A 27,673-nucleotide genomic window follows, 5' to 3' on the forward strand; every position below is an offset into this window, starting at 1 on the left:
CAGAAATATTGTTCAACTCGATATATATGTGATTGAAAAGTATATAAAATAAAACCTTGCATGTTTCGACAAAATAATCTCCCCAAAAAAGTCCATTAAACTGCTATTTAGCAGCTGTACTAGAGCCTTCAGTCATATATGATCTGTCATGGAATTATCGATATTCAAATGTAATTTTTTTGTCAGCACTTAAAGGTTTTAATTGTCTATTTTGACTTCAAATTTGACTTTCAGAATTCACCTTTGACCTTTGAAACAGCAGCTGACAGAATACTTTGTTTGACATTTGGGAAGTCCCAAAAGTGCTCAGAAAATGCTAAGTAACAATGGGGCAAACTCCATCTACTGATGAATATAATCGATCGAAAGCCTTAAGATTTCTGTTAACAAGGCCAAGGATCAACTTGGAATCTCAACTTGTGTCGTTTGTTTGCAAAAGAACCCTTCCGGTGATTTACTCTAATTAATTCTGCTATCCACAAACAGCTCTCTGTGACAAATGTGAGAACCACACCCACAAACTGTATATCAGCATGAGAGCTTCTTTTTTTCTTTACTCGACAAAACCAAAAAATATTTCTCTTGTGTCATTATCGCCATCAATGTATAGCACTCTTCACTGGTATTTTGTGGTTTTTCAACGATCTTTCTAAGATTAGATTTGTGACGTGCAAGCTTCTGCACTAACAACAGTGTCCATGTTCCTTTTTTGGCACACAGTGCACATGTTTCTAGAAGCAAATGCATAAAGGAGCGGATTCAGGAAGCTATTCACAAACACCAATGCTCCAACAATGCCCCAGCTGTCCATGCAAGACTTCAACAGGCTGTCGTTGTTGAGTGAAATAGCTGCCACACCAAGCATATTTGTGATATGATATGGCATCCATAGGACAAAAAAGGTCACGATGATACTTGTGACCAGTCGGGTCGTCTGTGGGTTGTTGAAGAAAGCTGCCTGGTTCACTTTTCTGTGGAGGCTGATGTATGCAAATACCACGACAGTTATTGAAATCATTCCTGGCAGAGACTCTAATAGCAGCACAGTCATCTGCTGGGCCGGGGAAGAGAATTGAGATTGGCATGTGGTCCAGTGCTGGTCCAGGGTCAGCTGTCGAACCACTAAAGAAGGAATGGACAGCACCATCGCAATCAGCCAGAGCAGAACCAGCATCCTCTTTTTACCTTCCCGATCGAACCATTTCTGTAGTTGCACCACCTGTAGGTAGCGCTGGACACTCAGCGCCGTCACAGTCAGCAGGCTGCCATAAAGGCCGCAGTAAACAATGTAGGCCAGGAGTTTGCAGGTCACAAGACCGATGGTCCAGCTGTACAGTAAAGTGTAAATCCACAGCGGCAGGGTGAGCAGCGTGAGCAGATCTGAAATAGCCAAATTCAGCATCAAACTCTGGCTCAGACCGGACAAGTGCTGCCAGTTTGGTCTGAGGATGATCACAGCAATGTTTCCAGGAACTCCCAGCAGGAAACAGAAGGACAGCACGACCGCAGGGATCAGACCAGTGGAGACCCAAGAGGCAAGAGGTGGACTTCCAGGAGAGGCTGAGATATTAGACGTTTTAGAGGAGCTGAGTTGTTCCATGCTGCAAACTTGCTGTGCACAGAGCGAGTACTGTTTGAAACTGCACAGTCATTTAGGGGAACAAGATGTTCTACTTTGATATGTTCAAAGAGGAATGAATTACAATTTTACTGATTGATGATAATCTATGCAAAGTTACCCAAGCCATGACCGCGTCATCACCATTGACAACTCATGGTGTCCCCGGTTCAGAACTTGTGACACTGGAGGTGTGCTGCATTTATCTCATTGTTGGATTCGATTGGCTTCTGTCAAAGAGTACAGGAACTGACTCACTGCTTTTAACCACACCCTCGACCTTGTTCTTGCATATGGCGTTGACGTGGAGCATTTAATAGTCTTTCCATAGAACCCTCTTTTATCAGACCATTGCCCTATAACTTTTGAGTTTCTGCTACCGGAGTGTACGGCATTAGCTAAAAGTTTCTACACCAGATGTCTAACTGACAGTGCTGTTGCTAGATTTAAGGAAGTGATTCCTTCTGTATTTGATTCATTACCATGTCTCAATATAACAGAGGACTCCTGTACTAACTTTAGTCTGTCCCAGATTGATCATCTTGTTGATGGTGCTACAGGCTCACTGAGAGTGACACTAGACTTCATCTCCCCTCTAAAAAAGAGGATCATTAAACAGGCCCTCCATAATGCCAGAGGAGCCTATTACTCATTAATAATAGAGAAAAAAGAGAACAACCCCAGTTTCTCTTTAGCACTGTGGCCAGGCTGACTGAGAGTCTTTGCTCTGTGGAACCTGTGGATCCATGTATCCGTGTATTGATGGGTCTTTACTAACGGGTCATGTACCACATTCTTTCAAAGTGGCTGTAATTAAACCTCTTATTAAGAAGCCCACTCTCGATCCAGAGGTGTTGGCTAACTACAGACCTATCTCTAACCTTCCCTTCAAGATACTTGAGAAAGTAGTCGCAAACCAGTTGTGTGACTTTCTACATAACAATAGTTTATTTGAGGACTTTAAGTCAGGATTTATAAAGCATCATAGCACAGATACAGCACTGGTGATAATTACTAATGACCTTCTAGTGGCATCAGACAGGGGACTTGTCACTGTACTTGTCTTGTTAGACCTTAGTGTTGCATTCGGCACCATTGACCATGACATCTTATTACAGACCACTTGATTGGTATTAAAGGTACAGCACTTAGCTGGTTTAAGTCCTATTTATCAGATCGATCTCAATTTGTATTTGTAAACGATGAAGCCTCGATGACCACCGCCGTTCGTCATGGAGTTCCACAAGGTTCTCTGCTTGGACCACTTTTATTCACCTTATACATGCTTCCTTTAGGCAGTATTATCAGAAAACACTCCATAAACTTTCACTGTTATGCCGATGATACTCAACTATATCTGTCGATCAAGCAAGATGAAATCAACCAGATCGCGAAACTTCAAGCGTGCACGTTTTAAAGACATAAAAATCTGGATGACCTGCAATTTCCTGCTGCTGAACTCGGACAAGACTGAAGGTATTTTACTTGGCCCAGAACACTTCAGAAATCAAGTATCTGATGATATGGTTTCTCTTGATGGCATCGCTCTGGCATCCACCACCACCGTAAGGAATCTCAGAGTTATCTTTGATCAGGACTTGTTCTTTAACTCACACGTTAAACAAATCTCAGGGACTGCCTTTTTTCACCTACGTAACATTTCAAAAGTCAGGCACATCTTGTCTCAAAGCGATGCAGAAGCGTTGATTCAAGCATTTGTTACTTCAAGACTGGATTGCAGTCACCTCATTTAAGAGTATAAACTTATTTCCTCTTTGATAGCACTTATAGTTAGGACTGGCTCAGGTTTTCCCGGGTCCAGCCCCTAGATATGCTGCTATAGGCCTAGACTGCTGGGGGACATCGTAGGATACACTGAGCTCCTATCTCCTCAACTCTAGTAAGACTAAAGAGCTGGTGGTGGACTTCCGCTGGTGTAAACGCTCTCCTCCGTTACCAGTGAACATACAGGGACTGGACATTGAGATTGTTGCATTTTAACGTTTTATTCCGTCTGTATATATAATATTGCTATTGTGGATTATTTTTCTTTTTTTACTGTTTTTACTGTGTATTTATATTACTTGTTGTTTTTTATTTTACTATGTGTCTCCTGTGTGCACTGCTGCTATAATCCTGCAATTTCCCCAATGCGGGACGAATAAAGGATTATGTTTATCTTATCTTATCTTATCTAACTCTGCAGCTCACCCAGAATGCAGCAGCCTCTCTGGTCTTCAACCTACCCAAGCTCTCCTCTGCTCTGCACCCTGCACCAGTGGCTGCTGGCAGTCCTGGCTCCACAATGGAGCCAGTACTGTCTCAGGACAGTGAGAACTCTACACGCCTTTCCCTTTTTCTTTCAATCTGTTATTGTTTCTAAATGTAGCACATGAAGACAATCAGCTTTTTTTGCTGAAGCTGATGCACTTTCATTATTCTTGCAATGTTTGGGGTTTCATCCACAATAGTTATTATATGCCAGGAGAATCATGCGATTGGTTCTATTTGTGTGTGCGTGTGTGTTTGTGTGTGTGTGTGTGTGTGTGTGTGTGTGTGTGTGTGTGTGTGTGTGTGTGTGTGTGTGTGCGTGTGCGTGTGTCTGTGCACGGCTAATTTTGCATTGGGCTGTAGCAAACGGCATAATATTTTGGGTGCCATCAATACGGCAGCATGCATAAGTATACCTCTCATGGTTGTGGTGACTCACACTTTCTCAAAACACCTTTAATTGCCCTGTTTTATTCTGCCAACGACTTCCTGCCAACGACTTCCTGCTGAATCACTACTTTTAGCCAGCCCCGTTAGTCATAACACAGCAGAGTGCATCTCCGAACCCTCTATCTGCAACTCAGTGCCCACAGGGGATGACTTGTCACCAAACATAAATCTAAACTTAGCAAAAATACAAAATAACCACACTCTCAAAAAACAATTCAGTAAATCTCTGTAAATAAATTAACATCTAAATTAATTTTGCATCTCTGCTGTTCGCAGATGATGTGGTCCTGTTTGCCTCCTCGGACCGTGACCTCCAGCATTCACTGGGGCGTTTTGCAGCCGAGTGTGAAGCGGCAGGGATGAGAGTTAGCACCTCCAAATCTGAGGCCATGGTGCTCTGCCGGAAACCGGTGGATTGCTCCCTCCAGGTGGGGACAAACTGCCTACCCCAAGCGAAGGAGTTCAAGTATCTCGGGGTTTGTTCACGAGTGAGGGTAAGGTGCTCCACCTTACCCTCACTCGTGAACAAGACCCCGGGGAGATCGACAGGCGGATCGGTGCGGCTGCAGCAGTAAAACAGGCGCTGTACCGGTCCGTCTTGGTGAAGAGGGAGCTGAGCCGGAAGGCGAAGATCTCCATTTACTGGTCGGTCTACGTTCCAACCCTCACCTATGGCCACAAACTCTGTGTCGTGACCAAAAGAACGAGGTCTTGGATACAAGCGGCCGAAATGAGCTTCCTCTGTAGGGTGGCCGGGCTCAGCCTTAGAGATAGGGTAAGGAGCTCGGACATCAGGAGGGAGCTTGGAGTCGAGCCGCTGCTCCTTCGTGTCGAAAGGAGTCAGCTGAGGTGGTTCGGGCATCTAGTCAGGATGCCTCCTGGATGCCTCCCATTAGAGGTTTTCCAGACACGTCCAACTGGTAGGAGACCCCGGGGAAGAACCAGGACACGCTGGAGGGATTATATCTCCCGGCTGGCCTTGGAACGCCTCGGGATCCCCCAGAATGAGCTGGAAAGTGTTGCGGGTGAGAGGGAAGCCTGGGTCGGCCTGCTGAACCTGCTGCCACTGCGACCCGACCCCGTATAAGCGGCTGAAAATGTATGGATGGATTAATTTCCTTCTGTTGAAGCCATCCCTGTTCAGCATGTATTTCCGACTTAATATTTGCAGAATCTGCAAAACATACCCCAAATTCTCTACAAATGTCTCCACTTCATTATGTCATCACATAATCAAAACCTTCATTCATGCTCGCCCCTCCTGGCTAACTCCCTCTTTCTTTCTGTCTGGTTGCTCTTTACTTTTTTCTGCATCAGAGTGGGATGTAGTTTTCTGAGGATCCTGCACAAAGCTTCACCTCACGCTCCAGTTTTTTTTTTTTGCCCATTAAATGATGGAAGCCAGTTAGCTGGGAATCGTTTCTGAGGAGAGGTTTTTGCATTGATGATCAAGAGAACATTTACTGGAAGTTTTGGGGTTGTTTTTTAATGTTTGGAGGTAGGAAGAGACGTTTGTATTGCTTGAACATTTAACAAGACAAAACTTTCCTCTGAATATTGTTTACAAACGCAATTTGTTTCTCTGTATCTTCTTTTTTTCAACCAGAACTGTTTCTTCATTATTTTGGGTTTCTTACTTTTTGTATCTGCTGTATAACTCTTCGAATAAGCTAATAGACTAAGATCAGATCGCTTGACTGAAAACAGTCAATTAATGTCAGAAATGCTCTTTTTTGTCACTAAATTGATGTTGCATGTTGTAATAATGATAGCATTCATAATTATTATTATTTTGAACTACATATTTAATTAATTAAATTTCATGTTAATTTAAAGTAAAATATCAGTCACAGAAATTGAGCTTGTGCGCCCTCTTCTGGCTTTACAACCAACATCAACGCTGTGAGTATTAGATGTGCAAACATGCATAGACGTTTTCTCTTCGCCTGATAAATAATTAAGAGATGTTAAGAGGTGTTGATCCATGGTATATCTGTCTTACCCCTTAGTATTTGCAATCTTTTTCTTGATTTCTCTTTCTTTTCAGTGGGATGGGGCTCAATCACTATCTGTGTCTGCTGCTCTGTGCAGCAGCCCTGGCAGTCTCTGAAGTTTCCAGTAAAGATGAGACCAGCAAGGTGCACAGGTGGACCAGGCAGAGTCTCCCGCTGCTGCTGGACACACACACAGAGCCTCTAAAGACGCCCTCATTCAGCAGGCAGGAGGAGGATGACGAGAGAGGCCGGACAGACGCTCTCTGTGGAATAGAGTGTCAAAGCAGCCTGCCACCTATGGACCAGACTGAGCAAGAGAGGATTCTGGGTTACGAGACAATGCATGAGAATGGCACTCGCTCTCATACAGATATCAGTTTGCAGGGTTTTAACAAGACGTCTGCAGGAACACCAGCCCATCCACCAGCTCGCACCCGCAAGAAACGACAGGTTTATGGGGCAGATGGACGCTTTGTGATCTCTGATTCCCATTTCATCACCAACTACCCTTTCTCGACCGCTGTTCGCCTCTCCACAGGCTGCTCTGGGGTCCTAGTATCCCAGAAACACGTGCTGACAGCGGCACACTGCATCCATAATGGGAGGGACTACCTAGAGAGTGCTAGAAAGCTTAGAGTAGGGGTGTTGCAGCTCAAGACTAAAAGAAGAAGAAGTGATAGGAGGGTAGGAGGGCGACGGAGGAGTGGCAGGAAAGAAGTGGGGGAGAGAGTTGAGGAGCAGATAATGGAGGAAGGTGAGGAGCAGAATAACCTTGATGGAGATGTAGTGAGAGGGAGACAGGGAGGCAAAGGCAAGAGGCGCAGGGGAAGAAAAGAGGGTGAGGATGATGTAGCTGATCAGAGTATAGGTGACCGAGAGAGAGGAGGACGAACTGGGAAACAAAAAGGCCTCAGCCGTATACGACGTAGTGCTGAACCCAGGAAGCAATCCGTTTTCCGTTGGACACGAGTTAAACAGACCAGAATCCCTCAAGGGTGGATCCAAACCAAGAGCTCCACAAGTGCAATATCCCCTGACTATGATTACGCTCTTCTGGAGCTGAAGCGAGCCCTCAAACAAAAGTACATGGAGCTGGGAGTGGCACCGTCTGCCACCCCTCTGGCTCGGATCCACTTCTCAGGCTATGACGCTGACAAAAGCCTGCTGGACGTGCGAGGAAATGGGGAAGTGGTTTACCGGTTTTGTTCGGTTGCAAACCAGTCTGACGATTTGATGTACCAGCATTGTGACGCTCAGCCGGGCGCCACAGGCGCAGGCGTTTACGTTCGTCTGAGACAGGCAGTGGGAGAGGACGGCAGGAAGGGGAAGTGGCAGCGGAGGGTGATTGGGGTGTTTTCAGGCCATCAGTGGGTGGAGGTGAAGGGAGGCGAGCAGAGGGATTTTAATGTTGCAGTGATGATTACGCCACCCAAATATGCACAGATCTGTCACTGGATCCATGGAGATCCAAATCTCTGTAAAGAGGTTTGACTGCAAAGCGATGGATGTAGAAAAATCCTATGTTTTGTAAGTGTCAAAGAGACTCAGAGATCTTGACCTGTGTGTATTGTTATATGCAAGAAGAATGTGTATTGAAGATATTTCCCCGGCAGCTATAATGACAATATTACATTGTGTTGTTTGGGATAATTTAGAAATCTTAAATGCGTTAAATATGGATATCGTAACAATTTTACATGATACTCATCTGTGGAGGTCCCATACAATGTTACATTGCTGTTTATTTTATTGCACTTATTCTTAACTGTAAGAACAAGAGCAAAGGTACTGTAGCCTATGTCATTATTTATGTAGGTATTGACACATTTAAGACCACATTTTCCCTCTTAGCAGCTATATACATACCGGAGCTAGAAATCTGAGACCATCTGAACACCTCAGTGACAGTTTGTCCGGCAGATATATAATCCAGGAAACCTGCACATGTCCCTGGTTCTGGATATGTGGCCTATTCAGCCATGTGTTCATAAAGAGAAAAACACAACAGAGTATTTTAAGAGTTAAATTCTTCAACTCAAGAAATGTGTTGTTACCTTTTCTGTCTCTGAAACACTTAACTTATAGAACTTACTGAAACTGTAATTATGTGAAGGAAAAAAACAACACACTTTTTTTTCCCTGTGTTGCATAATTATCATTTTATAGTAAGTAAGTAAATAAGTCAAACCTACTGGTCCTCACTTCACTTCATGTTAAATACATAGTAAGTCTACTCTACACAACATATATGTTATTTTCTGATGTTTAAACTATCTTGTTTTGTAATTGTGTCCTTTATTGAACAGCAGCCACAAACACATTTTCTTGTCAAAAGTAATAATTCAAGCTGATAACAAATAAAAAAATTAAATTTTCAAACAAGTCGACAAAATCAGAACAGAGATAAGTGATGAGCCGTGAGGGTAGTTTGGATCAGTGTATTTGTCTTTTATTGCATCTCATTTGGACTCACATGCAGGTGGGGGTGAGGGAGAAAGAACGATGCCGTCCATAAATAACCTCCAAAAAAAACAACACAGCCTTCATTTGAATACTTAGCAAACATTACTTATCCACATTATTATAGTTTTTTTTGTGTCATAGTCATCTTTATTTTTCTTCCAACACTTTGTTAATGCCACAATGGATTAAGATACAGTTACTTTTGGAAATAAACAACACACAAAACATCCAGCGTATACTTGAGTGCTTTACAGTGAGAGTCCTCAAGACTTCCAGTGGCAGGACATGAACACATGTACCAACCGCTGCTGCGTCACTCAAAGAGGACTGAGGTCACATCCCAATCACATACACAAGTGCCTCCTTGTCCCTTTGATTTCGTAGAGACCGAGACCAGGAAAGGAGCGCTCTGATCCTATATTGACCTGTGTTGCATGCTACGATGCAGTACCACTCCACACCAGCTGAGGGCACAACAGGGGCAAAGTTTCCATTCAATACTGCACTCTGATTACAGATTGAGAGGTATATACAAAAAAGGCGGGAATTTATTTATTTGTCTACTTGCCTTATTTTCAACCATATCATTTGACATAACTAAAAATATATGATACTTGTTTTTTCTCTCAAAATAAAGATTAAAGAAAATATGTAATAATCTATCATTTAAAATAGTCTAAAATGCATAAGTCAATTTGAACATAGTTCACACATTTTTTGCATGTTTCATACGATTAAAAAAAAAAAGAAAAATGAACAAAAAAGTTAAACTGAACACAATTTCATGTGTTCGATAATAAATCCAGATTTGCAGTGCAAGTTGTTTTCAGGTACAGTTGGAACAGTTCTCCAAAAACTTGAAAGTAGACAGGTGGGAGGATGAATGGCCAAGCAGATATAGGTACAACCAAGTTTTTAATGACATAAACATAGCTCAGTATTAGTTTGGACAACAGGTGTAGAGGGAGTGGGGGTTGGCCAGTGAAGTTACACACACCGAACACAGTCCACATTTAACAACACAGTCCTCGTCTGGGAGATGCGCAAAGAAACCAACATTTATCCACCATTCCAAGTCAGCTGATATGCGAAAAAGCAGAATGAATCTAAATACACATTTATTTATTTTTTTGTTAATTTTTTCATAGTATATTAAGTAAAGGTTAACACTGAATTACACACACACACACACACACACACACACACACACACACACACACACACACACACCCACGCGCACATAAACAGAGTTTTGTTTTTCGGAATCTAGGGTTCACATTCACAGTTGTGCTACAACATTAGATAAGGAGGGCAGGGGGGGTTTTCGGGGTCGCGGCTGGTACGAGGTCAGAGGGCAAAGATCGTATAGATGCAATGGCTGGTTGGCTGAAGATGCTGGGGCATGACTGAGGGGAAGGCAGTGGGGGAAGTGCAGCCATCCACATCCACAGAGCTCCAGACACAATGACAATGACCTAGAGGAGGCAGAGAAAAGGAGACCTGATTAAAACAAGTGCTCTCGATAGAAAGAGGTGAAGTCCAATGATGTATGCTCTGAGAAGAAAGAGAATTACATTCAGAATTGAAGAGACATAAAGCTAAGAGCGAGGTGGATCGGTCAAACACAGGACTGTGGTCCAGGAGGCTGCTGCTCGCGTAAGACTAAAAGTAAACGTTAACATCACGTCAGTCAAAAGTCACGCCTAAAATTGTGGTTTTAGTAGCCTAGACCTAACTTCCTGTGAAGATGGAAGTTAATTTTGAAAAGACGGATGTAAGATGGATGTAACAAGTGGACGCTAGAGGTGTACCTCTAGAGCATCATAGTTTGAAGCTTAGCGCCACAGACCAAGCATCTGTGTTTGACAAGTAGGGAGTGAGAAAATTGTTGTCCATAAAGTTGGGGGACTTGCAAAGAGATGGAGGGAATGGTCAAAGCTGAAGCAGCAGAAGCAGCGATATTTTAGTAGTGTGGGTCAAACTGGATCCTATATTTCCAATTCAACCAATAGTGTCTGTAGGAGCTATTTATTGACTATTAAGTTATTTTACAAGTATTATTGTTTAATTATTCTAGTTGTTTGCTTATTTAGGTTTGACTTTTTGATGTAATAGGATAGTTTTTTCTTTTGATAGATTTTGGTTTAGTTTAATTATTTGTAGTTATTTACTTAGTCTTTAGAATGTCTATTGGTTTATTAATTGGGTAATGCTGTGGGCACCTGGGGTTTATATATAGGAGTAGGCAGGTACAGGACCAGGATGCACCTGGGTAGGCCTATGATTTGTTTTACCATCACAGGCATTATGGGGAGTTTCTTTGTTCTTTTGTTTGTTTGCTTGTTTTGTTACAATAAATATCAGGAAAAAAAAACGGAATCCTGCATGGACAATACATTCTTTTGGCTGCGTAATCCACATACCCACAGTGTGTCAGTGGCCTTTTGATTTATGTTTATTTTCTTTGATTCATGTTTATCTTCTTTGATTTATTGGGCAAATGGCCACTACAATGTCTTTTCTTTGATACCTGCCCGGTAAATTCATGTGTTCCACACATCCAGTTTGTTACACCAGCTTCCTTTCATACATTTCTAGTCTCCAAAGCCAAACTGAGATTACCCTGACGACAGCACTATGATATCATCAGAGGTTATCCTCTCAGATCTGACAAAGCTCTCGCAGGAGACACAGAATACTTAATACAGCTGCTTTCACAGGTAAGTACTCCACGAGTAGACTGACCTTCAGAATGTCTCCTTAACAACAACATGATCTTGTTAAAGTCTTTGTCTTTGGTGAGCTTTTATCTAAGATTGTTTCATTTGTAGTATTTTTTAACGACCTACAGAGGTGAACATATTCAATATTTCACAAGAAATAAAGGAGAAACCTCCCTGTAATCATCGTGTGGCATTTCAGATGTTTTATTGGAACACATATAGTTAGCCAAGACTGCAGGATTAAACATGTCTGACATGTGATTGATGTTGGGCTGATGCAACGAAGAATTCTGCTCCATAACCCTTGTTATGACAAGCAAAACAAATACATCTCAAGTCTTTAAGTTGCAGCTTTCTAAGTTATATTTCTGCATACTGTACCTTGAGGGTCTCCAGGTCAGTCACTCTACATGAAATCCTTAATGTTCAGGTCGTCCAGAGCGTTCCTCGGTGGTGGAGGCTTTCTGGGGCTCTGGGCCGCTCCGGGAGACATCTGCAGACACAATTTAGCACTTACGCTCCTTTCGTCAGAGCAGCTGTAACCTTTACGTATGAAATTGTCATGAGTACGTAATCCATTTCAGAGTGAGTGTGTTACCGGTGCTCCAGGGGTTGCTCCGGTGGCAGGGAAGCTTGGCCTCGCCATCGGCATCATGGGAGCTCCTGGTGCCCCGGCCTTACACAGAGACAGATGGAAGGAAAAAGAGACACTGAGACACAATGGCGGCCATCTGTTTGGTGTGAGGGCCACCGGAAATGGGAATTGTCCATAAATGTCCATTAATGTCCAGACTGGTTTGGGGGCATTACTGGACCATTACTGGACGGGTGGTCTTACCATGCTGAAGCTGGGGTGAGTCCCCATAAAATGAGGAACACCCATGGGTACGGTCTAAAGGTGTGGAGGGGGGGGAGAGGAGGTGTTGGGATGTTACTACACTACATTTAAGACAGACACGCACACACACACAAACACACACACACACACACACACAATACACACACAATACACACACACACTGCAAAACAATACATAAAGGAAAAAATAATTACACAATGCGTAGAAGAAGTCGAACAATACAGGACAATGATAGTTTAGACAGACAGACATGCCAAACGTGGGGAAAAAAAAAACCTGGCACACAACAAAAACAGCACAACAGGAGCCCTTACTTAACCTAATAGTTAATAATATTCCTTGATTTACACATGCACAATGATTCAGAGAGCAGAGATGAAGATTGTTGCTGGCGGCCTTCAGATGAGTATGACATTTCTGTTGTTGCCAAAAAAAAGACAACTGAAATGTCCAGAAGGAGCAAACGTGTCAATGAAGCGGTTCAACTATTAACAGGCTTAACAGAAACTTAAGAGAAGAAGAAGCCATTTCCTAATTTGGCACTACAATAAGCCACTTCATCACTTTCCAGTAGTTATTCCAGAAAAATATAAATAATCTTGAGGCAGACTTAAATCTGTTTACTTGGTCTTTGGTTTGGACCATTTTCTCAACATTTACAACCAGTGCATGTGTTCTATTACAGGTGAAATCCACCAGTAACTTATAGTTTACTATAGGTTGCTATAAGTCCTGTTTCCTTTTTTTGACTGCCCCGTAAGCTTCTCATACTTCCTCGGTCTATTATTGGACCTGGAACCTGGAGAGCCAGATGAAGGAAATGTGTGTGATTGCTGCTATGCCCTGTCTGTCGCTGCCATGCGGCTCCACTCCATGCTATAAGACACAGACAACATTTACCATGGGAGCACCCCAACAGGGGGGAGCTACCTGAGGTGCCGCTGGGTTTCCCATTGTGAGATCTGAGAGAGAGAGAGAGAGAGAGAAAGAGGGGGGCGGTACTGCAAACTCACTGTTTTCATTTAAGGACATGATAATGACCACATCGGATGAATAAAGGGGTTACAAAATAAGTTAGAGATCCTTTTTCAAGCTTTTTTGATGAGAAGATCAATACCATGACATAAAACGGGGTGAACTGTCATTTTTACACTTTGGTTATTGTACGGATTAAACAAACCAGATGTCATGTTTTAATATGTGATGCTTGGGGGCGGCTGTGGGTCATGGTTAGCGTGGTCGTCCTGCGACCGCAAGGTTCATGGTACAATCCCCGGTCTCCCAATAGTTTGCATGTCTTTTAGTGTCCTTTAGCAAGACACTGAACCCCAAGAGGCTCCCCTGGCGCTTCTCAGCAGCCCACTGCTCCTAAATTGCTATGAATGGATTAAATGCAGAGGCCAAATTTCATGTATGTATCTAAAAATATGTAATATGACGAACATAATAAAATTGGAAGATTTTGTTATGGTTGATAAGAACCAGGCTAACTGTTCCCCGACTGTTTCCAGTCTTTATGCTGAGAGTACAGGATTCATATCCAGCGGACATACATAAGGGTGGCATCAATCTTCTCATCTAACGCCCACTAATAATAAGCATATTGCCCCATGTATTTAAATCAGCATCTAAATGACTACTTACTACTCGCCATGTTGGCCATGGAGGTGTCAACATCCCCCGCCTGAGGGGTCAAAGTGGGCTTCATCACATCCCCTAGTCCATCAAATACTACAGAGGGGAGGAAAGGGAGGAGGAGGGAGCGGAGGGGCAAGGAGGGAGAGGTGGGAGATATTAGTGTCTTTCAAAGCGAGGGATCCTCATCACACCAGCAGCCTGGGGATTACCATGACAACCGATAGATGTCTCCATGACAACAGGGAGGAGAGAGGGGCATTGGAATGTGAGCTGGAGAGCAGGTTGATGCCATCGAGTCAGAAATGTAATTACATCAACAGCAAATAGTAATACAGACAATTTTAGTGTGTTAAGATGATGATAAATAATGTGTCATCTCTTGCAGCCTGTGTGTAATCTGCTAAAGGAGACATCTGTCGGGTCGGCTGGTGAGAATGTAATGTGTAATGTGGGCATATAGAAAATAACTATAGTCAAACTTTAAAACATATGTATGTATATAAAGTGCATTTTGTGACCATATATGTGATAAATAGTAGCACATTGACCATCAAAACAACATGCACAATGTCAAGAATGCATTCTTATAGTGCTTGTTGGTCAATTTTAATTACTTCGAGGCTTTTGCTGTATGTGATTGCTGCAGGAATGGAATTAGGATGAGGGCAAAAGCACTGCAGCTACAATGAAGCTGGCTTAATTGCTAAACAAGCACTACATATACTGTTACTTCACACACTCTCTGCAACCGCCAAGCATCTCGTGGTGGAAGGGACAGTGCAGCTGAGCATGCCTGGCACCCCACCACTGCAATGCAGCAGTGCACTGTGGGAAATTAGCGTGTTAAAGAGCAAGGAGACTCACCCAATCAAATGGCAGGAAGCAAGCAATGAGCCAGCCCAAGAGCCAGATGGAGAGGGAGAGTGAGGAAAAAAGAAAGAGAAAAAGAGATAGGGGGAGTGAGAGAGAGAGAGCGAGAGAGAGGAAAGTAAAATGCACAGATGCAAGAGAGAGAGAGAGAGAGAGACAGAGAGAGAGAGAGAGAGAGAGAGAGAGAAAAATGAGGTTTTTAGAGCAGGTGACAGTGAAACCAGTTTATTGCATGAATGATAGAAAGAGAGGGGGAAAGGAGTTAAGCTTGAAAGCAGTAGTATTGCAGACCGTCATTTATACATTATGAAGACCGATGGCACTGGACAGGAAATGACTGGGTACCAAGGTGAGGGTTCATGTTGCCACGGTAACAGTTACCGTGAGAAGTGACAAAAGATCGGAGGAATTGATCACCCAGACTAATGACGGGGGTAGTGCTATGCAAATGAGATGATGCAATGATGACATTGAACATAGCCATAAATGGACATATAGTTTGAATCTCTAGCACTCAACAGAGACTTTGCTTTGATACTGAACCAATGACAAGCAGTCAAAAAGAAATAATTACACCCAAGCGATTAACTGAATAACAATTAGGTATTCAGTGTAGTAATCAACCACTAATAATAACACAAATGTAGATTAGCTAACAGCAAACCATTTCATTAACCATTACCGGAGTTAATAGAAACAGTGGCTGACTGACTTCCACAAAACAGCCATGTTTCCAGGCAAACAAGTGAACGGTTGAAAAGAAGATGTCAATAAAGTTGCTGTAAAGTGCACGATAATGTAAGGACAATACCAAGGCATCATGCAATTACAAGTGAATTAACAACAGCTACAATCATGGATGTATTATCAGGCAATGGGCCCCTGAGCACCCCCCTCAAATCAGCTATCAGGTCCTGCTGTTGATTGACAAATTTCAGCTGAGCTTCAGTATTCAGTTCACACTGGAGACAAATAACCCAACCATACAAAATGTAGAAAACCGACAAAAAAAGGTGAAGATACAGGATACATTTTCCTAAATCATTGATTTAAAAACATTTACTTATGTGCCTGTATTTTAATTAAATATAACTGAAGCCTCCGTATAATGTGTTGGAGTTGTATCCTGCATTTGGTTAACAGACTCTGAATATAAAGACTATGATCAGGATGAGAAGCCACACACAGAATCTCTGACAAGAACCAACAGTCCCCTCATACATGGACCCTGGCCCAGTGCGCCCCTGACCCCTTGGTCTGTGCTCTGTAAACCCATTATGTAATCCATCCATGGCTACAGCACAGTCTGTGAGGGAATACCAACATGACATTTCACAAAAACATTTCCATTTCTGTTAAATGTCTGGAACATGACTGTATTCCCTTCACTGTCCACACTGTCATGCAGAATTACACATCAAATATATATATATATATATTTTACCTGACATGAGCTCAGCACCGGGCGCAGCAGGAGCAGCAGCAGCAGCTGTGGCATCTCCTCCTGTGGACTCTGGCAGGTCAAATCAAAATATATCATACCATACCATGCCAGGTCAAAGCAGGTTGATGAGCCATTCCCATCGCAGCATAAGGGCAAAGAAGGGGTAATAGTCAGCCTTCGGCTTCGTGCTGGTAATGCCAAACAAAGTGCTTAGAGTTAGAGATAGGAAGGCTGAACACGCAATTAACATGTATATTTGAATAAACCAGGAAGCACACACTCATATGAACGCGTCTCACATATTCATTTGGCAGTCGCAGTAAAGAGTCCATGTGCATTTTCAAACAGGCCAGGAAAAAAGAGGAAAGTAAAAAAAAAAAAAAGCTTTCAATTTATAAATAATTTGACTATTTCAACACAATCAACTTCATCTCTTGTACTACTTTCATGAACAAGTCCCCACTGTTACTACATGTATATGAGTTTCAACACAAATGTACAATATGCAACAGCATAACTTCCCAGTATTTCTGACCATTTATGAAATCTAATATTATACAGTAATATTATACAGTGAAATTAGTTGTTTTCATAAGATTTTTCCCAGATTCTACTCTTCTTCTCTGATGATGCATTCACAAACGGGGGAGGCAGAGTCAGGCAGGCAGTCATGTGAGTTACCCACCACCAAACAGGTTCATGATGGCTCCCGTGCCAATTTTGGGTGGGGGTGCGGAGGAGAGGACGGGGGCAGGGGAGCTGAACACATCCGCTGGGGAGGTGGAGACGGTGTTTAGAGCCCAAACACACTCTCACACAAATACACACACACACTATTGCCTTTGACTGATTATAATGCACATTTATCAATTGCAACTGCAGTGCACGCCGTACATGCTGGAATGGGAAAGTAGGTGAGATTGAAACATTTCCGACAGCTAGCTTTTAGCTGACCCGTTAGAGAACCATCTCATTTCCTTTTCTTCCCCTATCCTAATCAAAGCCAAGGACAAAGCTGAAAAACAGACACGGCAGAACAGGTTATGAGAGGGAGAGCACATGAGACATGGCAGAGTCGGTGCAATAGGGTACCTGCGGTAAACAAGTCAACACTGAAAGCGAGGTCTGCTTTGGTGAAGCTTGTGTGTGGCATGGAATCAAAGAGATCTAGGAACACATGCGCACCCAGAGACAGGAATATTAAAATGCTCAAACACTTAAAAACTGGGTGAGGATGCTCTGACTCACACACAGCAGCCAACGAAAAAAAAAAAGGCTTTACAATATGTGCACATTAGTTAAATGACACCAATGAAGAAGAACAAAAGCGAGAAGAAGATGGGGGAAAATCAGGAGGATGCTAATCAATTTGAAAAAAGATCACACAGCTCTTGAGATTAATACCGGACCGCACACATCTCTAACATTTACCGCTGAAAAGGTCAGTCGCAGGGTTGGCGGCGCTGGGAGCTGAAATGGTTGCGGTGGTGGTGATGGCGCTGGATGCGGAGGTGAAGAGCGGTGATGGGGAAGGGGAGGGGGAAGGCTGGGGCACCACAGAGCTAAAACAGGCATCCAGCGAACTACCCAGATTATTATTCTCCACTGTCATCATGCCGAAAAGGTCTAGACCCGAAGACGCTGCGTTGGTGCTGCCATCCGGGGGTGCAAAGGGGTCTTTTGGGGAAGAAGTGGGGTTGGGGGGGTAAGGAAGAAATGTAAAATGTGAATAGGAAGGGAGGATGTTAGTCAGTGACCTTAATACAGCACAGAATAGACACGTTTTATGTGATGATGATGATGATGATGATGATGATGATGATGATGATGAAAATACTGCTATAAACATATAAATTAAAGAGAAAAAGAATCTGAGAGGAATTAAAGGAGAGAATGTGCAGCGCTCCAACACACTCCTGCTGTCAGTAGAAACAACTAAAAATAGAAACAAATTAAGTGAATATAAAACACCTTCACAGTGTAATAACCAGAGGAACAAACCCGCAATTTATAGAACCAAACCCAAAGGACTGCCACAGGCAACCTTCTCCAGAACAGGAAATGCACAAATCAGATGCCAAAAAGATAAGAAACAAGTAAGAGCATTGTCCTCGATCCCCATGGTAACAACAATAGTACTGTCCAGGGACTGTAATGGAGCCGACTGTACTGACACAAAGCCTGGAGATGAAACCCGGATTAAAACTCAAGACCAGAAGTTCACACATACACGCCGACACAAACAGGTCTGTTAGTTATGAAACATCTGTACATTCACAGTCACGGCACTCAAACCAGTGAAGAGCATTCAGATCATGTATTGAAAAGATCAGTGCATATGATTGTGGAGGATTTATTTACATTAACTAAATATAATAGGCTGTTTATAAGTATTTTTGCATTAGTGCATCACCTGAAACTAAAAATCATTTAGTTTTTGTTAACTTAGGTGGTCCTCTTCACAGAGTCCGCCATTTTGCACCACCATGTTTCAGTAGCCCAGAACAAACAAACCCAACATTTTAGAACGGGCCTGATGTGTTTTTACTTTACCTGAAGGCCACTGTAGGTTATCCGACATGCTTATAAAGGGAGGAGTGAGTGGATGGGTATTCCACCCCACCGCTAGATGCCAAGAAATAGACTGCTCCTTTAAGTAGCAATACAATAATATAGAAATATTCCATTATGAGACCTATTTTAAATCAATTGCGTGGCGTGCATCCATGACATCCAGTATATTAGGTTATCAAACTTCAGCATAACATTCGAGCAATAGGGGACCCCCCGATTGCCACTGTTTTTTTTGCACTGAGGATAATGATATTTTCTCTTAACTATTTTCCTAAAAAATATCATATCTAAGCCAATAAGCAATAAGCAATGTCCATTTTTTTTAAATGAGTGGGTCTTGACTTCAAAATAATCATAAAAAAACATTAAAGTTCAAACTATCTATTGGTTATTAATTTTTTTAATTGATAATACTTCACAATTTCACATTAGAATCTGTATGTGTCCGCAATAATTTTGTCAACTGTGTTACGAACAGAATACCCCCCTGCCACAAATAAATGGTTTGTTCCGAAACCATGTGGCCATGCATTACAGGATGTAAATTATTGGTGGCCATTTTGAATACATTCTGGAAAAGTATTCTCTAATTGTGATTTGTAATAGCATATTATAAAAGAGTGAAGGCCTATTCATTGATTTAATTGTTGGGTACACATACTTACGTGGTTTACGATTCTTTCATGATTCTTTTACATTTTCTTTTTAAATAGAAAATGAAACAGCCGTGCGGAGCTAATTCAATTGTATTCTTTGTATACTTACAGTATACACTACTGTCCTGAGTTACTTTCCACCACTCACTCACTCACTCACACAAACAGACGGACACACAGACAAACTTTCTGTCACCCACCAGCTCCAGCGTTGGCAGCAGGGGCGGGCGTGGCGGCCCCACCTTCAGCGGCTGCTGCAGAGGCCTCGGTGGCAGGGGCAGGTGTTGAAAAGGCGTCTGGGGTTCACACAAACCCCAGCAGAGGACGGAGACGCCCAGAGAGACAGAGACAGACGAAGAAGTAAAGATGAAAAGAGAAAAGCAGAAGTCAAGAAAGGAGGAAAAGAGAGCACGAGAAAAATAAAGGTACGCTCACTGGTTGTGACACTACGTTTTCAGTTGTAAAACATGGTCGCTTGCCGCATTGATATAGGACATTAATGACTGACAGGTGAATGGACAAATGGGAATACAGACAGGAGGCACTACAGCAAGGGTTAATCTACTAAGCCTAAAATCTACAAGTGTTACAGCTGCCATCTGTAGCTGCAGCCACGTGACATGGTTTGATAGAATTGCTTTTCACTGAGATCAAAGAAAAGCATGTCTGCCTATCAAACAAGACGCATGTGGAGAATGAATGTAGCAGTACGTGCGTGTGCGTGCGTGCGTGTGTGCGTGTGTGTGTGTGTGTGTGTGTGTGTATCCTCAACGTTGAGTTTTTGTGTGTGTGTAAAGAGAAAATTAGTTGTGTGTTTATGTATATTATCATCCTGCATAATCTATTTGGTATGGAGCTCCAAAGTGGTCATTATTAGAAAAATAAATAATTATAAAATAATCAGAAGAATACATTGTGTCAAAAATGGTCCAGTAACACACTGAATTTCACACTGAATTCTATTTCATAATCTTAGTTTTCATGACAGCGGCGTAATCACAGCCCTCTCACCCTTTTAGCCAATCAGAATTGCACTTCCTCTCTTGAGTGAGCTTCTTGAATCTTGAATCTTGAAACTGAACAACAACCAAGTTAGCCAGTTAGCTTGAATGATAATGGGAGCCGCAAGCTGGTTAATCAGGGCAGGGTTTTGATTCTAAGGACGTGTCAATTTCTGCTTAATAGTAACTTCCGTCTTCACAGGAAACTCAAATAACAACACAAATACTTAGTTAGGTTGAGGAAAAGATCGTTGTTTGGGTCAGATCACTGTTTGTTGGAATCAACCGCCTCCTCTCCTGCCCACCGAATTGTGCGATTTAGCGGTCTTTATACCTCCTCGTTTAAGATTACGTCGATAACATATGAAAAAATGTTGTGAGCAATCTAAGAATTACGACGCATTATTACTCGTAGATATTGTTACGAATGTTGAATGAGACAGGCCTGAAGTAATTGTATCAGACTTCAGTTTGTTGATTCCGAATAACTTTGACATTGTTGTTGCTCTAGCTAACAGGAGCTAACCGGCTAAATCTGGGAGCAGTTGTAGAGGTGAGGGGGCAGGTTGTTGACAACAAGACTGTCACGAAAATAGTCACATTATGAAATTAATTGTGGCATGGAGTAAACTTATTTTTGGGGAAATTCTTTTATGAAGTAAAAACAGACTTTAAGAAAATGGGGATTTTGAATTAAAAATGTCTATAGCTTTATAGATTTTGCACAATTTATTCATATGCTTATTTATTTAAAAATAATGTATTTATTTGACATGAAATATGTTTGTAGGCATAATAGGCAGTTGATAGCTGAAAATGATGGATGTGTGTACCAATGCATCATTGGGACTTGACTGTTTTTAATGATGCAATGTCGTTAGCAGAATACAGACAATATCAGTGATAAATCAGCAAGGTTCTGTCTACATAGTATGTGTGTTTGAGCATGCAGTATTTGTGTTATCATTTTTGTGTGATAGTTTTTAGGTTTGAGCTTCCCAGAGTGATTCTTTCGTAGAGAATTTTCTGGAAGCCCACTGACCTCCCAACAGATCCATATTGGCGGCGCCAGGGGAGGTGGCGGCTGCTGTGCTAGTGGGAGGAGCTAGAGAGACTCCAGGTTCTGCCGCTGCAGGAGTGGGCGTTGCTGCTGCAGAGGAGGGGGCTGGCTCTGCCGTGAGGGTGGGTTCAGATAGCAATGAATCGCCCATTTCTGCGAGTACCAACGGGTGTTCGAAATCCCCAAAGAAAGGTACCAAAATAAACCCCAAAAGAGCAACCAAAATAACCAGTTGAGTCACCGTTGAACAGTGAACAAAAGCAATCCAAAACAAAAGGTTCAAATCAAAGCCAATTATGAAATTTGGGAGTTAACCAAGCAAAGCAAAATCCAAATGTAAACCAAATTAAAGTTAAATTAACCAACACCATCCGGTCATAACCAACAAATAAAAAAACAACCAAGCAAAATAGCCCCCGTTGTAAACCAAAAACAGACAATGGAGTATGTGGAGGGAAGGGAGAGAGAAGGTAGAGAGAAACAAAGAAAAACTACTCAGACTAAAGAGAACAGCTTGAGGAGACAAACAGGGAGGTAACCATGTGACGTTTGTACATAATAGTCTATCTATAGGTCGATGTTTAATTTTGTTTAAAACATTAACATTGTTTCCAGGTCACTTCAATTTCACTTTGTTCAGAAAGAAAGTCAATGACGTTGAGGTGTCTTGGAGGAGGATTTAGGACTAAGTCTAGACTAGAGGCTGGAGGTGAAGTGGACACTCACCTGACCCGAGAAGATCTATGGAAGCAAAAGAAAAAAGAGAACAAGGAAAATACATGTTCATACCCGAGCAAAAACAGATTTTGACAGCTTACTTAAAGAAAATAGATTGCTCATTTAGTGGCTTGATATATTACATTACATTTAGCTGACGCTTTTATCCAAAGCGACTTACATTTTTGCTCTATACACCGCAGACACTGCAACGGGGAGCAATTAGAGGTTAAGTGTCTTGCTCAAGGACACAACAACAGGGACTAGCGGGGCCGGGGCTCGAACCACCAAGTGTCTGATTGAAAGACGGCATGCCAACCACCTAGCCACAGTCGCCCCATATACTGTTATCAGGGTTCTTACGGTCATGGAAAACCTAAAAAAGTCATGGAATTTTAAAATGGTTATTTCCAGGCCTGGAAAAGTCTTTGAAAAAAATTAAATCCCAAAAGTTTTGGAAAAGTCATGGAAATTTGTTATATTCATATGTTCATGTCGTTCATTTGCGCTGAGTTTGAAATAATTAATATGCTTATGAAATCTATATAAATGTTTATTCTTTGAATCAAACTATTGTCTCTCATTCATTTGTGTCATTTAAGGTATACTGTATGCTTTGGAGTTCTCATTGTTAGTTTAAATATTACATTGTCTCACTTTTTCATGTTTACACCGAGATTTCACAAATTGTTTGGTCATGGAAATTTGGTTTAAAGTCATGGAAAAGTCATGGAAATCCATTGGTCAGAATGTGTATGAACCCTGTGTTTTATAACACTATAATGTGGATTTGAATTATTTCAGATGAACCAGCACTTACCTCCCCAAGATGTAGGGGCACCTGATTGTCCTGAGGGACCCGAGGAGGACAGTGGATCCAGGTCCAACAAGGAACTGGAGAATGAGATGGAAACATTTAGTTCATCGTCCTTTGCAGAAGGTAATTATTTTACATTTTCTCTTCGTTGAAATAAGTCAATAATACTGTTATCAGACACTAACGTGATTAAATGTCTTCAGCCATTCAGTGAGGCTGTACTTTTGTACAACATTTGCTAACAAGCGCTAAACAGAAGCTTAATTAATGAATTAGAGTCACAAATGTCATGGCAATAAATCCAATAGTTGTAAAGATATTTTCCTCAAAATAAAATATACCGACCTAAATCAGTGGAATGTTGTTGAGATATTCCTGTCAAGACCAACCAACTGACATTAACATGCCTTTAGCCACAATGCTAGTATGACTAAAAATAAGACTTTGTAGGGTTTGTCTACTACTCTCAGTCCAAATAATCACCGCAAAATGAGCTCTTAAGTTCAGTTTTCAAAGGTTGCAACGACCATTTATGGCCAAGCGTTCAGAATCATAAAAATGCTGAGAAGAGGTCACAGAGTTTACAGGCACTCACTCTTCAGCTGGCTCAGCAGCAGCAGCGGCGGCAGCAGCACTCTCCCCAGGAGGAGGCTGCAGCGTTGGAACAGCGTTTGAAGATTTGGCTGGAGTTGATGTTGGAGACACGTTGTTCGTCGGAGAGCCCTGAAAGATGGCCTCATTTTCAGTGGTGCATCAGAATGGAATAACTCAATAAAGATATGGACTGTTTTTTTTATTAGCACCTCACCTTTGTTGGAGACCTGAAAGGGTGAGAGAGTAGAAGGAGTCGTTAGTTCTTGAGACGAGAGTGACAATTATTTGATCTGTCTATTTTTAAAGGTAAGAAAATCTCAAGAACAAATATGCAGGACACATTGCGCTGTATGTGATCATGACAGTAAAATAAATCTGCACATTTTGACAGTATATGCTCACCCTTCACTGTTGATTCCAAACGAACATAAAAGAGGATATAAGAGAGGAAGGGTATAGAATTAGAATTATAGTACTTGATTTGGCTTGTTTCTACCAACATTTATCTTGGTTATCTAGATTTGTTGGAATTACAAAGAGGGAGATTCTCAGATCTCAACTAATTCTACTTTAGTTGTTTTGTGATCTCCACTGTCATGGGAAGCACCCAATCTGAAATTGACTTACCCCTTCTTTCCACCCTTCACATCTTCCAAACCATTCATGTGTGTTTCCAGACTCTCCAGGATACTGCTGGGAGCCTGACAAAAAAAAGGAAATTGAAAGTAGAGTAATCAATACATAACCTTTTTCACTTGTGTCCCATAATTTGGTGTCAGGCTGTGCAAGTAAAAGTAAAAAAAAGAAAAAAGAAAGTGGAAAAAAATGTGTGACAAATCTCACTGCAATACCCAAATATGCATAAACACACACACACAGACACTCATGATGTGTGTGTCTGAGACTCAATTAGGATCAACATGCCGACACTTCATCCTGTAAAAGGCACACTGCCAGTACACCCAGTGTTTCTGTGGTTACCGGGTCCTCGAGAGGTGTAAAAGGACAGTCTTCGTCATCTGAGTCTGCTAGATCCACTACTACCCCCGGGTGGAGACACTGGGTGGGGAGATTTATGGTGGGTGAGTCATGGATGTTTCTGTGTGTGCGGGGTGGGATGAGTGGTATTCATGTGCATTACATTCTTGGTCGCAATCCTTCCAGGAAAAACACATTTAAATCTCTTTTAACTCACGTAGTTGATGTCAGGAATGTCGTTTTTGTCAACTCCGACTGTCTGTTGAAGGAAGAAGAGTTTAAAATCTGCATTACCACACGGCACAGTCCCCACATTGCTTTGTCATGACGTGTACGCATCATTACGAAGGTGTTTTTAAGGGCTATTGGTAGCCTCTTACCTCGGCCAGCTTCAGGAATTCCCCAATCTTCGTCACCCTGGTCAGGAACCTCTTGTAGATCTCCAAGGCCTCCTTACATTCACTCTTCTTCATCTTGAAGTATTTCTCTGCGAAAACAAGAGGTTTCAGATTCCCTGCAGTGCACGTTTTGAACTTTGAGATGTCAAGCAAAAGATACGGCTGGACTACTGACCTAATAGGTTAATGACTCCATCATTGTAGGACGCAAACAGTTTGACCAGGTCCTTGAAGAGAATCAGGAATGCAGCATTGATGATCCCATTGTTAAGCTCCTTGGGATGAATCTGAGAAAAGGGAGAGAGCATGTGAGAATTGGAAGACCTGGGAAAACCTCTGTCTGGTGTTGCTGCACGGTGATACTGTAAAATAAGTTCAGGTATCCGGCCAAAGTCTGACTCACATCAAATTCCAGGAGTGTGTCAATCTGAGTTTGCAGAACAGGCATGCCTTTCAACAGCTTCTCAGTGGTCATGGTCCTCATCACACCCTCAGCACTGAAAGAATACAACAGAATGCAAACTCAGATTGCTCCACAGGGATGAGAACAGCCATTGCACATAGCACAATCAAAATAAATGTAAAGCCTGGATGGTAGAAAGTAGAGCAATGAGTAAGCAATGGTCTTTAAGCACAACATCTCTGAACACCATTTTTGAATTACCCTTTCTTGACTCTGGTGAAGTCAAAAGCCATCTGGCGGTAGGCGAAGGCTTTCTCGTTCAGGTACCGTCCATACCGTCTGATGAATGTCGACATATCATAGCCTAAACAGGGAATTTATGCCAGAAAACAGACATGGTTCATTAATTTCGCTTTTCTGCTAGAAATCATTTTTAAAATGCTTTTCTCGGCCCAAAGGGAGAATGAAAATATTTCTTCAAACTGGGCTGAACAGTGGCTTCTTGCAGCAGGTAATGTAAGACTATTTCACAACACGTGAAGATAACATTTAGTTATAAAGGACTTTCCACTAATCTGTTCCTTTGTCCTTAAAAACTGACCTTAAAAGCTGAAAACTAATACTACACATTTCATAAAATGTCGTCAAATTCAACCATCTGTGACCATAGTTACATCGATAAATTCTTTAACTGCACAAAATGCGGAGATAATATTCGCACACAGCTGTCTTGTTACAAATTTCTTCTTTTACCCCACATGGACAACATTTTAAACACAATGATAATTGTTGGGATAAAACAAGCCCTTTATTAAGTTTTTTAGCACATCTTAATTGAGGTTGCAGATTACATTTCTCATATATTTGTCAAAGAAAACAATTCAGGGCATGTGTTCACCAAAAATGTAAAATACAAAAAACATGGATATGAGAGCCTAAACAAACGTGAAATAATAGACAGTAGAGAAATCCAAGCATCTGTTTGTATGCATGTGTGAATGAGTTTATGTTCATGATCATGTCTAGTTCCTTCAAATTTACCAGATGGCTTTCATTGTGTTTATCTCTTCCTGCTTTTTATATTTGCCAGATACTCTGATATTTTTCTTACCGTGAGAGCCGGTTTTGTCGATAAAGTTGCTGAGGTTAAACAGGGAGGTCCTGGAAGCCAAGTACTGAATGAACCGCTAAGGAAAAGAAAGAAAACATAATACAGATTAAATCATTATCAAGGGAAATGGTAGAAAGAAATTAAGATGAAGCTAAACACGACAACAAAACACATTAACAACTGAATTTAGAAAGTGTCTTCACATTTTTAAATGGCATTTAATTCTATTCACAGGACTCTTTTCGTTACTTTGAGGAATTGTGGTCAACGCCTGTACTAGCTCATCTAGCTTGTCTCAGCACCACACACAACCCTCAAATCCCTCAAAGCACTCACAAGAGCAATTTCAGCTCTCCAAAGTAACGTCACAAGTTAATTATCAATACATTCATTATACATTTGAACTGGGAGATTAATTGGCAAAATGTATTCCAAAGAAAACCCTATAATAATTCAATCATTTGTATTTATCTCTGGATTCAAGCTTGGACTGAATTGCACCAATTGGTCTTCCTGGGTCTAACCTCGTTGCCGTGGACACACATGTGATGACTGGTGACGAGGGCCTTGAAGACGACCACCCAGCTGGCATTGGTGGCTCGCTCAAACAGTGTGTCAGCCATCTGAGGGATGTTCACGTTGGTGGTGTTGGTGGCTGACACTAGGTCTGCAACACAACCGCAAAAAGACATTATCATCAATGACATTGTGTGAAAATTGGAGATCTGATGACATGAAGTAGTTTTCTAGATGTGGAAATGTCATGCAAGGTGTGCACTAAAGAGGAGAGCCACTGGTGGTTTAGTCTTAGACAAATGCCTACACAATTTGAACAGCTCTGATTAAACTTTGATTAAGTGGGCAGGCTCAGTGTTCACTGCAGAGCTGCGCCAGACACCCATGAGAATATTAAGCCAGGAAAAAGACCTGATGTACATACAAATGGATGTTGGTGCACAAGCCCACACACATATGCAAGCACATGCACACTGACAATGCAAAAAGACAGAATAATGCTTCGTCAGCTCCTCTCC

The 27,673-nt window shown here is 41.9% G+C and overlaps 3 protein-coding genes across 3 annotated transcripts in view; 1 reads left to right on the top strand and 2 right to left on the bottom strand.

Annotated features, from left to right (window-relative positions):
- Positions 1-655: 655 nt before the first annotated feature.
- Positions 656-1,600, bottom strand: LOC306734371 (leukotriene B4 receptor 1-like; the record flags this gene model as incomplete). Its single annotated transcript, XM_079215728.1, has 1 exon — positions 656-1,600. The coding sequence occupies one exon, from the start codon at positions 1,598-1,600 to the stop codon at positions 656-658; it is 945 nt and encodes a 314-aa protein (XP_079071854.1).
- A 4,790-nt stretch (positions 1,601-6,390) lies between these two features.
- On the top strand, positions 6,391-7,824 carry LOC306734641 (inactive serine protease 35-like; the record flags this gene model as incomplete). The annotated part of the gene is made up of 1 exon (XM_079216003.1): positions 6,391-7,824. One exon carries the CDS (start codon positions 6,391-6,393, stop codon positions 7,822-7,824), a length of 1,434 nt encoding a protein of 477 aa, XP_079072129.1.
- Positions 7,825-9,702: 1,878 nt separating this feature from the next.
- The window catches only part of LOC306734164 (clathrin coat assembly protein AP180-like), a gene marked incomplete at its 5' end in the record, with an annotated part of 23,928 nt that continues 5,957 nt past the window's right edge, over positions 9,703-27,673 (bottom strand). The window contains 21 exons of the mRNA XM_079215501.1: positions 9,703-10,271; positions 11,901-12,012; positions 12,118-12,195; positions 12,358-12,411; positions 13,279-13,340; positions 14,023-14,109; positions 16,331-16,399; positions 19,761-19,856; positions 21,604-21,774; positions 22,348-22,362; positions 23,159-23,232; positions 23,751-23,878; positions 23,964-23,976; positions 24,377-24,450; positions 24,945-24,986; positions 25,108-25,214; positions 25,301-25,412; positions 25,529-25,622; positions 25,790-25,892; positions 26,640-26,715; positions 27,164-27,306. Of these exons, the coding sequence (XP_079071627.1) occupies positions 11,926-12,012; positions 12,118-12,195; positions 12,358-12,411; positions 13,279-13,340; positions 14,023-14,109; positions 16,331-16,399; positions 19,761-19,856; positions 21,604-21,774; positions 22,348-22,362; positions 23,159-23,232; positions 23,751-23,878; positions 23,964-23,976; positions 24,377-24,450; positions 24,945-24,986; positions 25,108-25,214; positions 25,301-25,412; positions 25,529-25,622; positions 25,790-25,892; positions 26,640-26,715; positions 27,164-27,306 (1,685 nt within the window). The 3' untranslated portion in view covers positions 9,703-10,271; positions 11,901-11,925. The remainder of the gene's footprint in view (positions 10,272-11,900; positions 12,013-12,117; positions 12,196-12,357; positions 12,412-13,278; positions 13,341-14,022; positions 14,110-16,330; positions 16,400-19,760; positions 19,857-21,603; positions 21,775-22,347; positions 22,363-23,158; positions 23,233-23,750; positions 23,879-23,963; positions 23,977-24,376; positions 24,451-24,944; positions 24,987-25,107; positions 25,215-25,300; positions 25,413-25,528; positions 25,623-25,789; positions 25,893-26,639; positions 26,716-27,163; positions 27,307-27,673) is intronic.

Source organism: Taurulus bubalis, assembly GCF_910589615.1.
Source record: "Taurulus bubalis genome assembly, chromosome: 3".
In the NCBI taxonomy this organism is placed as follows: Eukaryota; Metazoa; Chordata; class Actinopteri; order Perciformes; family Cottidae; genus Taurulus; species Taurulus bubalis.